General features: G+C 46.4%; 1 protein-coding gene across 1 annotated transcript in view; it reads right to left on the reverse strand.

Annotated features, from left to right (window-relative positions):
* Window positions 1-6993, reverse strand: part of TNFRSF10A (TNF receptor superfamily member 10a) — a 34138-nt gene extending 27145 nt beyond the window's left edge. Inside the window, exons 1-2 of the mRNA XM_064368768.1 lie at window positions 6886-6993; window positions 5151-5462 (exon numbers count right to left, since the gene is read on the reverse strand). Of these exons, the coding sequence (XP_064224838.1) occupies window positions 5151-5462; window positions 6886-6993 (420 nt within the window). The remainder of the gene's footprint in view (window positions 1-5150; window positions 5463-6885) is intronic.
* Between the last annotated feature and the right edge of the window lie 4539 nt (window positions 6994-11532).

Here is an 11532-nt window from a genome sequence, read left to right on the forward strand (position 1 = left end):
CACACAGGGCTCACTTGTCCTCCCACCGCCACCAGGCGCAGACATTCTCAGAGTAAAGGGCTCATCGTCCACTTCCTGGGTGAATGACTTTCCCTCCGAGCCCATGGGGCGAGCCCAGTGGTGGCCTCAGCTCACTGCTTAGCTCACAGGCTCCAGGCTGCAGCACAGGGAGAGGCCCCCGAAGAGCCCTGTGGACTCTGCTGAGGATCCCCAGGAGCTCCCAGAGGCCAAGGGCAGGGCAGAGATACGCAGAAGCAGCTGCTCAGCAGACCTCAGTCCTGCAGAGGCCAAAACATGGCTGTTATTATTCAGAAGGGGAGGCCAAAAATGCTAGAGGCATGGCTCCTGAGGATTATTTTTGCCGCAATCAAAGTGCTGAAACCACTGTTAAGGAGAAAGTCTTAAAAGCAGCCAGAGGCCGGGCGCAGTGGCTCACGCCTGTAATCCCAGCACTTTGGGAGGCTGAGGCGGGCGGATCATGACGTCAAAGATCAAGACCATCTTGGCCAACATGGTGAAACCCCATCTCTACTAAAAATACAAAAAAAAAGCCAGGTGTGGCGGCATATGCCTGTAGTCCTAGCTACTCGGGAGGCTGAGTTGGAAGAATCGCTTGAATCCAGGAGGTGGAGGTTACAGTGAGCCGAGATTGCGCCACTGCACTCCAGCCTGGTGACAGAGCAAGCCTCTGCCTCAAAAAAAAAAAAAAAAAAAAGCAGCCAGACAACAAAGGTCTCCTTCCCATAGACAAGCCAGGTGAGAGGGGCAGTTAAGCCAGAGAAACCACAGCAGGAGGAGGCAGCCAAAGAGGACCTGCCCCAGGTGGTGTGGCTCTTCCCTTCGCTTCACCAGGACTGTTCCCCCTCCCTCCACCCAGCGCTGAGACCCACAGCAGACACAGGGCAAGGGCGTGATGCACTTAATATGACCTAAGCCATACAAACCTATTACCAGCAAACTCCAGTGCCTTCACTTTGAAATTCTCTTCATCTAACTTTTTAAAGTGGTCATTCCTAGTTTCCCTCATTCCTACCAGTGCTCTGGACAGACTGGCCTGTGGCCTGGTGCACACGCTTTCCCCCTCTGAGCTGTGGTTCCCTCGTCTGTAAAATGTGATGGTTCATATCTCCTCCCGGCCCCAGGCGGGTGTCTGAGGTGCTGAGCACACCGTGTTCTTCCCTACAAAGCAGACTCTTTCTCCTGTCCCTATTATCACAGATAACTGCCTGGGAATCCAAGAGAGGCTCTTCACAGACCAACAGGCATCTGCTATTATCACGCAGGCCAGGTCCCAAATGCTGGGGACATCCTCCTCCTAAATCTCATTTTCTCTCCATACAAAATGAGAGCAACAATCCCCATCTCTCTGGGTTAGGAAAATACCCTGAACAAAGATGTGCAGTCTCTGGCTGGAAGGAGGACACCATCTGTCCAACAGTACAGGCTCGGGGCATGGCACTGTCCCCACGGTCCTCATCCCCGACCTGGAAGCTAAAAGCTAGAGCCTCACTGCCCTGCCATTCCTGGATACAGGACAGAAGACCATAACTGGGACTGTCGCTTCTCAGTAGGGCCGGGGTGAGCAGCCAGCTGCAGTCACCTAGATGGAGACATTTCCTGCTCACTCTTCAAACTACAATCTGGGCTGCATGCCCACTAGAAGGACAACTGAAGTGTGGCAGGTAAACCAGGCTGTGGCCCTGCAGTGCCATCGCTGTCCTCACTTGAAATCTGGCTCCTCTGTTCCTCCACGGCCCCTCCCCATGGTGCTCCACCCCAGTCTTCAGAAGCTTCTGCCTAAAACTCAGGGAGCTGATACCGAGGTGCAGGTAGGATCAAGGGCAGCCTCTGCTGGGTGGAGGGCAGGTGCCCTGGGGAACCAGTTCAGAGTGACTGACACTATCACTGAGGATGTGATTTGTCCTCCCACATGACAGCATACATCCGCCAACACAGTCCACTGCTGTTTACACAGGGCCACTAGGGACTTTTTTTTATATCTGTCTATTTTATAAGAAGGAGCTGGGGTCACACCAGAGTCACTAAGCTGAAGAACAGCACATCCAACCCTGGTAGTCTTCAGCCTCCAATCTCTGGGCTCTTTAACAGCCTGAGTGTCTGAGCTTCTGAGCCTTTACAATTTCTCATTTCCTACTTGGATAAAGAGAGGGGAGGGGTGGAAGGACGAGGCATAGAGATTGGACCAGCCCAGCATTGACAGAGCCAGGACCTGAGGTCAGAAACTGAGCTTATCTCTAGGCTCATCTGAGGTGATCCTGACAGCCTGAGGACAGAGACCTTATCTCCATTCACAGGCATGGCGAGTGGCAGGGACTGGCCCAGCTGACCACAGTTTCCCAGGTGCATAGGTGTGACTTCAGTCTTCCCTGCTGTCTCATCTGGAGTCTCAAAGTCATCTACTCCCAGTCTCAAAAATTCCTGGATCCTTGAAAATCTTTAAGAACATTGAAATAAAAAATACAACATTGGGATCTATCATTTTTTACCTCTTAGACTAAGAAAGAATGAAAATTCTGTGTAGTAAGGGTGCAGGGACATGGGCACGCTTAGGTACTCTTGGTGTGAATGTAAAATTGACACAACCTTCTCCTGAAGGACAAACACTATCCAAACAAAATTCTAAACTGATGAGCTCATTGACCCAACAATTCCTCTCCTAAGGAACTGCCTAATACTCCAGTGAACATGGATATATGGACATATGACACATACAAGGGTTCTCACTACGATCCTACTGGAATTAGCACAAAGGCAGGATATCATGTTAACAATTGTCCATAGGATGGAAAATTAAAATCAGCTGTGGTTCACCCCATGTGTTTCACCCATGCACTAAATATTATGATGCTGTTAAAAAGAATGAGATACATGCAGGTACTGACAGAAAACACCTAAAGCGATTTGTTGTTCACTCAGAATTTTTAAAACCTAAGGTGCCTATAAATGGACAGGAAGAAAGCTGATGGATGGTGGGATGAGAGGTCCTGTGGGATGGCAGAAGGCCTTGGCGTCTGCTTATGGGTCCTACCAGGTCTCATGCTGAAATCTGAACCCCAATGTAGCTGGTGGGGCCTGTTGGGGTTTGGGGTGGATCCCTCACGAATGACTTGGTGCCATACCCGCCCCCTCTTCCATCCTTCCAGGGAGTTGTCATTGTCACTCTTAGTTCCCCTGAGAGCTGGTTGTTAGAATGAACTTGGCCCCTCCCCCTCCCCCTCCCCTTGCTCATCTCTTTCCCCTTCCCCTACCATCCTCCCCATCCCTTTTCCCTGATGGGCAGAATCCAGCTGTCCTTCCCCTTCACCAGGAGTGGAAGCTTCCTACCAGAAGCAGATGCTGGTGCCATGCTTTTTGTGTAGCCTACAGAAACATGTGCCAAATACGCCTCTTTATAAATTACACAGCCTCAAGTATTCTTTTACAGCCACATAAACCAACTGTCACATTTCCAAAACCACCACAAGATGTTTGACCTTGTCTACACAGGTTAGCCCTATATCCACCTGGACTCACACTGGCCTGTCAAAAAGAAAGCCATTTAACAAGCTTATTGCCGGGCACGGTGGCTCACGCCTATAATCTCAGCACTTTGGGAGGCCAAGGCCGGTGGATCACGAGGTCAAGAGATCGAGGCCATCCTGGTCAACAAGGTGAAACCCCATCTCTACTAAAAATACAAAAATTAGCTGGGTATGATGGCACACACCTGTAGTCCCAGCTACTCAGGAGGCTGAGGCAGGAGAATTGCTTGAACCCAAGAGGCGGAGGTTGCGGTGAGCCGAGATCACGCCATTGCACTCCAGCCTGGGTAACAAGAGCGAAACTCCATCTCAAAAAAAAAAAAAAAAAAGCTTATTAAAAATAAGCATAAACTGTGGGTTCCACCTCATATAAACTGATGCTTAAAACATAAATTCTGTAATCATTTGCAGATTACAAAATGCCATTGGTTTCCTGGATTTTGTTTAGTTTGTAAAACAAAAAAACTTGAAATGTCCTGACACCTGTAAGACTGGTTTTCATCCTTGAGGTATTTAGCTTTTGTTTTGTTTTGTTTTTCCTCGATTTGGAAGTAATCTGGAAGAGAGCAACTGGCAGAGCCTCAACCGACTTGAAAGAGAACTGAAGGCATTGGCATTTTCCAGACTGATTGCTTTCACAGAAAAAGCTGCCTTCTGAAGGATGGGTGTGCCCCGTCCTAGCTGTGTCACGAGGCAGTTGATTCACCGCCCTGTACCTGGGGTGCTCAGGGGACTCGAAGGAAACGGAAGACTACAGACAGCGGAGAGAAAGTTACTTTTTCCTGCCGGGCCGCGTTTAACCGATTTGTCTAAGTAAAGAAGGACGGAGGGGCCGGGCGCGGTGGCTCACGCCTGTAATCCCAGCACTCTGGGGGCCGAGGCGGGCGGATCACGAGGTCAGGAGATCGAGACCATCCTGGCCAACATGATGAAACCCTGTCTCTACTAACAATACAAAAAATTAGCCGGGCGCGGTGGCGGGCGCCTGTGGTCCCAGCTACTCAGGAGGCTGAAACAAGAGAATCGCTTGAATCCGGAAGGCGGAGGTTGCGGTGAACCAAGATTACGCCACTGCACGCCAGCCTGGGCGACCGACCGAGACTTTGTCTCAAAAAAAAAAAAAAAAAAAAAAAAAAAACACATATACACACACAAAACGAAAAGAAGGATGGGGGTGGGGAGGGGAAGAGTGACGGAGGGGGATGGGGGGAGGAAAGACATCTCCCCTTCACGCAGCCAGTGTGGCTTGGAGGTGGCTTGGAAGTTTACACACTTGAGCTCGCTCTATCGATTACGAAACCTCCCGATATGTCGTGGGGCGTTGGGAGGAGGGAGCCGCGCTAGGCAGCGGCCGACAGGGTGGAATCCCCCGTCCCAGACTCCCGCGGGGAGTGGGGTGGGGCTCTTTGCTCCCTCCAGGCCCCGGTCACTCCTGCCAGACCCTATGGACCCCGCTCTTCTTCTGACTCCTACGACGGGTTCCTGCTGCCCGGACATGCCTGGCCACAGGTGACCCAGGCCAGGCACCCCGCTGCGTGCCCCTCTCTCCCTGCCCCCTCCCTGTGCCAGGCGCGCTTTTCTCCAGCCAGGACCACGGTAGGGACTCACCCACAGCAAGACCCCGATGACGACGACGAAGACGAAGAAAGTCTGAGAGACTCGGAGCCCAGGCCTGGCTTCCCGCGCCCGCCTGGGTCCCGGGGCGCGCCCTGCCCGGGCCCTCGAGGGAGCCTCGGCGCAGGGTCCCCGCTGTCTCATGGGGGTAGGCAGCGCTCCTCGGCCCCCGCCCCGCCTCGACGCGGAGGAGCCCCTCGCTATGCTGGGTGTGGCCGTGGCTGCCACTGAACCTCTTTCGGAGTCGCTGCGAGGAAAGTGCCCAGCTTGATTTACTCCAGCTGGTGATGGCGTCAAACAGCTGGGTCAATCCAAGAAGCAGTGCGCTCTGATAAGACCAAAGTTGGCATTCTCTGGGTCAGGGCACATGATCCCGCCCCCTTCTCGGGGCACCTGAGGCTCCTGCTGGTGAACCCTGAACTTCCTTCCTCTTTGCTCGCCTCCGCTGCTGTTCCTTGACCACACCCGCCGCCTGGATTCCGCTGCATTCGGAGTAGCTTTGCCACTTAGTTCCAGCGCAAAGCTTTCCTATCTTCCTATTATCCTTAAACCCTAAAAGTATTATGGGATATGCATGCTGTAGCTATAGTTTAACCAAAACATTAGATTGTGGCTCTAGTAACAAGACTCCTGCAACTTCTTATCTATCGAGAAAGTGTGCAAGAACTGCTAACTCACGCCCCCATGCCTAACAACGTGGCTTTCTCAACTTTTAAAGGATTAGAGTCATCCGTGGGTCTTAGGACTCCAAATAAAAGTAACAAACACGTATTTTTCCACTGCTATAATAGCCCTAATCCCCTTAATCTAACCGATTATTACTACCTTAACCAGCCCCTGCAAAAAAAGGTTCATACCCAAATTACGTAAAAATATCTATCGCATGCGCCTTCGTCATTAGCCTCATCCCTACAGCAATATTTATATGTACATGCCAAGAAGTCATTATCTCAAACTGACACGGAACGACAATCCACACTCTTAAACTCTCACTGAGCTTCAGAGTAGACCCCTTCTCCACAATATTCATGCCAGTAGCACTATTTGTTACCGGATCTATTGCAGAATGCTTAATATGATATATAAACTCAGACCCTAATATCAATCAATTTTTCAAATACTTATTTCCTCATCACCATATTAATTCTAGTTACTGCCAACAACAGCCTTCAACTTTTTATCGGATGAGAAGGCGTAGGAATCGTGTCTTTCTAATTGGCTGATGGTACCCCCGAGCAGATGCTAATACAGCGACCCTGGCGATATTGGCTTTATGTTAGCCAGAGCATAATTCCTTTCATCCTCCAACACATGAGAGCTTCAACAAGCATTTATTCTTTTATTTATTTATTTTTTTCTTTGAGATGGAATTTCGGTCTTGTTGCCCAGGCTGGGGTGCAATGTCGCAATCTCGGCTCACCACTCCCGGGTCCAAGCGATTCTCCTGCCTCAGCCTTACGAGTAGCAGGGATTACAGGCGCCCACCAGCCCGTCCGCCTAACTTTTTGTATTTTTAGTAGAGACGGGTTTCTCCATTTTGGCCAGGCTAGTCTCCAACTCCCGACCTCAGGTAATCCGCCCTAGACCTCTCAAAGTGCTGGGAATGCAGACGTGAGCCACCGCGCCCGGCCACAAGCTTTTATTCTAAACCCCACTCCCGACTCCCTTCCATTAATTAGCCTTCTCTTAGCAGAAGTCGACCTCAGCCTCTGGGTAGCCGGGTTCCTGCCGTCCAGCAGGCGCTCGGTGGGCGGATGGTGGCGGAATGAAGGCTACAGAGGCCGCCACCGCGGGGTGTGAACTCCGAGCCGCTGAAGCCTTCTACGGCCTCCTCCATCGATACCCGGCGAGTGACTCATCCTGCTATCGTTCTCAGGTTTCGATGCCAGTGAAATATCACCTCAGCTCCACTGTCCCCGGTGTCAGGCAAGCCCGAGGGACCCAATTCCGCCTTTCTTCTGGATTTTTCTAACCTGTTAAGAGTCTTGAAAGCCTTTAAATCAGGGGAGACTACCTGGCGCGTGACAGGGGATGCGTCTTGGCTGGGGTCCCATGTGGGGTAGGTTCTCCCAGCAGTTGCTCTGCACCCAGCGCTGCGCGGGCCCCGGCGCGGGAAATCAGCCTCCCGAAAGCCAAACGAGTCACAGTCCTGCCTGCGCAGGGCTCCCAGGGCGACCATGGGGCTGAACAGTGGGTAAGAGAAAGGGGGCGCTGGTTGATGTTCATTTTTCTCCATATTTTTACTGGTGTTCCGACACCATTTGTTGAAAAGATTTTCTGTCCTTATCCAATAGCCTTATCACTTTTGTTGAAATTAAATTGACCACATATATATATATGTGTGTGTGTTCATTTCTGGACTCCATTCTGCTCCATTTATCTTTATTTGGCTAATGTCATGCTAATTACTACATTGTCCTAATTATGAGCTGTATAGTCAATCTTGAAATCAGGGAGTTCAAGTCCTCCCCCTGCTTGCCCCCGCAAAATGGTTTGCATTTCCACATATATTTTATATAGAATACATTTTTTCAATTAAAAAAGCCTGCTGGGATTTTAATTGGGATTGCATTGAATGTAGAGATCAATGGGAATAATAGACATTTTAACAATTTTGAGTCTTCCAATCTATGAAATTGATTTATTTATTTAGATATTTATTACTTAAGCTTGACAATATTTTGCAAACTTTTCACGTACAAGTTTTGAATATCTTTTGTAAATATATTTCTAAATATTTTTGTTACTATTGCTAATGGAATTAGCTTTTTATTTTCAAATTATTTGTTGCAACTATACAGAAATACAATTGATTTTTGTGCATTGGCCTTGTATCCTATGGTACTGCTAAATAGATATAATGTTTCTAGTTGTTATTTTATAATTATTTAGGATTTTCTATGTAACCAATCCAATTGACTGTAACTAAAAACTGTCTCAGTTCTTCCTTTCCAATCTTATTAATTTATTCATTTACTTTTTTTGAGACGGAGTTTCACTCTTTTTGCCCAGTCTGAAGTGCAATGGCACGATCTCAGCTCACCGCAACCTCCGCCTCCTGGGTTCAAGTGATTCTCCTACCTCAGCCTCCCAAGTAGCTGGGATTACAGGCATGTGCCACCACACCTGGCTAATTTTGTATTTTTAGTAGAGATGGGGTTTCTCCATGTTGGTCAGGCTGGTCCCGAACTCCCAACCTCAGATGATCCTCCCACCATTGCCTCCCAAAGTGCTGGGATTATAGGCATAAGCCACCACTCCCAGCCTCCAATCTTTTTATCTTTTATTCATCTTTCTTGCTGAATTGTTCTGGATAGGATTTCCAGTACAATGTTAAATAGAAATAGTTAAAGCAGGCATGCTTATCTTATTCCATATCTTAGAGAGAACACATCTAATTAATCACCATTAGATACAATGTTATAGCTTCCTCATCGATCCCTGCTATGGTTTAAATGTCTCCTCCAAAACTCATGGTGAATGAGACTCCACCTCAAAAAACAACAACAACAAAAAGGCCCCACCTCCCAACACCCTTACACTTGCAAGTGGCTCGCGCCTGTAATCCCAGGGCTTTGTTTGGGAGGCCAAGGTGGGTAGATCAGGAAGTCAGGAGTTCGAGACCAGCCTGGCCAATATGGTGAAACTCCGTCTCTACTAAAAATACAAAAATTAGCTGGGCATGGTGGCGCGCTCCTGTAATCCCAGCTACTCAGGAGGCTGAGGCAGAAGAATTGCTTGAACCCAGGAGTCAGAGGTTGCAGTGAGCTGAGAATGCCTCAGGGCACTGTAGCCTAGGCATTGCAGCGAGACAAGTCTCCTTCTGTCGCCCAGGCTGGAGTGCAGTGGCAGGGTGATCTCAGCTCACTGCAACCTCCACCTCCTAGGGTTCAAGCAATTCTCCTGCCTCAGCCTCCCGAGTAGCTGGGACTTCAGGCAGGCATGCACCACCATAACTGGCTAGTTTTTGTATTTTTAATAGAGATGGGGTTTCACCATGTTGGTCAGGCTGGTCTCAAACTCCTGACCTCATGATCTGCCTGCCTCGGCCTCCCAAAGTGCTGGGATTACAGGCATGAGCCACAGCGCCCAGCCTGATGTATTATCTTTTTTACATATTGCTAGGTTTGACTTGCTAATACTTTCTTAAGCATATTTTTGTGTCTGTATTCATGAGAGATACTGATTTATCATTGTCTTTTTCTGTAATATCTTTCTAAGTTTGGGTATAATCATTATTCTGGCTTTATAAAATAAACTCGGTTTTCTTGAGAGTCATATAAGATTGGCACTACTTCTTTCTTCAGTGTTTGATACATTCACCAGTAACACGATCTGGACTTGGAGATAATTTTTGTTGTTTTTCTTTTGGAGTATGTGTGTGTCTGAAGGTTTTTGATAATGACTTCAAATCCTATAATAGATAAAGGTTTTTCAGATTTTCTATTATTTTATGTGTCTCTTCTGGCAAGAAAATTTTCAAGGAATTTGTCTCTGAGTTCTTAAATATATTGGCATAAAGTTGCTCACAATATTCCCTTATTATCCTTAGCAATCATAGTGATATCCTCTCTTTTATTTTGATTTTGGTAATTTATGTTCTGTCTCTCTCTGACGAGTTTCACTAATTATTTATAAATGTTATTATTCTTTTCAAATAGCTATGCTGTCTATGTTAGTTTTGTTTATTACTGTCAGGGTTTTTCTGTTTTCTATTCTATAGATTTCCTCACCTTACTATTGCCTTTATTACACTTATTCTGGGTTTATATTGCTCTTCTTTCTTTAGCTTTTAAATGGAAACCTAGATCGTTGATTTCTATCCTTTTTTCTTTGCCAATGTAAACATTCATACTCTCTATGTCCTGCTGTAGTTACTTCCTACCAATTTTGATATTTTGCATCATCATTTAGTTTGAAATACTTTCTGATTTCCACAAGCTTTCTTCTCTGACCCATGGTTGTTTAAATTGCAAATATGAAAGTCTTTTCTATATATCTTATTGACTCCTAGTTCAATTTTATTGCAACTAAAGAACGTATTGTGTACAATTTCAATCCTTTTAAATTTGTTAAGACTCTTCGTAGGCCCAGAATTGGGTGTACCTTAGTGAACATACTATGTGCACTCAAAAAGAATGAACATTCTACAGTTGTTGGGTATAGTATTCTATAAATGTTTATTAGGTCAAGGTGCTTGACAATTTTTTCATATTATCTATGACTTCATTTTTTTTTTTTGTTTTGTTTTTGAGACAAAGCCTTGCTCTGTTGCCCAGGCTAGAATGCAGAGGCACCCATCTCAGCTCACTGCAACCTCAGCCTACCAGATTCAAGCAATTCTCCTGCCTCAGCCTCTCACACAGCTGGGATTATAGCCACCTGCCCCTATGCCTGGCTAATATTTGTATTTTTAGTACAGATGGGCTTTTACCATGTTGGCCAGACTGGTCTTGAACTCCTGACTTCGAGTGATCTGCCAGCCTTGGCCTCCCAAAGTGCTGGGATTAGAGGCATGAGCCAACGCTCTGGCCTCCATGTTTTACTTTCAGTCTATCCAAAGCTTTATACTTAAGGTGCATATATTTTAGGCAGTTAATACTTTCAGCTTGCTTTTTTTTTTTCCCCATTTGGAGAAATTCTGCCTTTTAATTGGATTGTTTATTCTGGCTACATTTGTTGTTGTGGTGAAATTTGGAAAGTTCCATCTGCCACAATTTCTTCATTTCTTTGTTTTTAATGAATATTTTCAATGTGTGTGAATAATGAGTCAACAGGTTTCTTTCACTACTTGACAGATCCTGGGCCTCAGTTGTTTTGAGTCAGCTGTCATTCATATCTTTGTTCCCTGTGAATGCATAAAATCGGCTCTGCATGACTGACTATGATGTGTCCAGGTAGGGTTTTCTTTACATTTGTTTTCTGAGGGGTTTATGAACTTTTTGAATCTGTAAGTTGGTATTTTTTCACTACTTTTGAGAATATATCAATCATTTTTTTCCTCATCTTTTCCAACCATTTCTTCTTGGTCCCTGGTTCCATGTGTAGTGCATGATATTGTACCATAGGTCACTGAGACTCACTTCCTTGTTTCCATTCAGTTTCATTTTCCTTTTTGCTCTAGCTTGAATGATTTCTATTGATCTCTTTTCAAGTTCAACCATTCTTTCTTCTGTAATGTTTAATCTCACTTCAAAAAGCCCAAATAAGTTTTTTATTTCAGAGAGTGGAGTTTTCAGTTCTAAAGTTTCCATTTGGTTTTTTTTTTTTTTTTTTTACAGTTATCATGGGTATGCTGAAATAGCTTATCTTCCACTCAGGTCAACAATCTTTTCTGTAGCCCCGACGTTTATTTTATAGTTTCCTAAAAGAGATT

This window comes from Aotus nancymaae, unplaced genomic scaffold, assembly GCF_030222135.1.
Source record: "Aotus nancymaae isolate 86718 unplaced genomic scaffold, 86718_ANA_hifiasm-v0.15.2.pri h1tg000079l, whole genome shotgun sequence".
NCBI lineage: Eukaryota > Metazoa > Chordata > Mammalia > Primates > Aotidae > Aotus > Aotus nancymaae.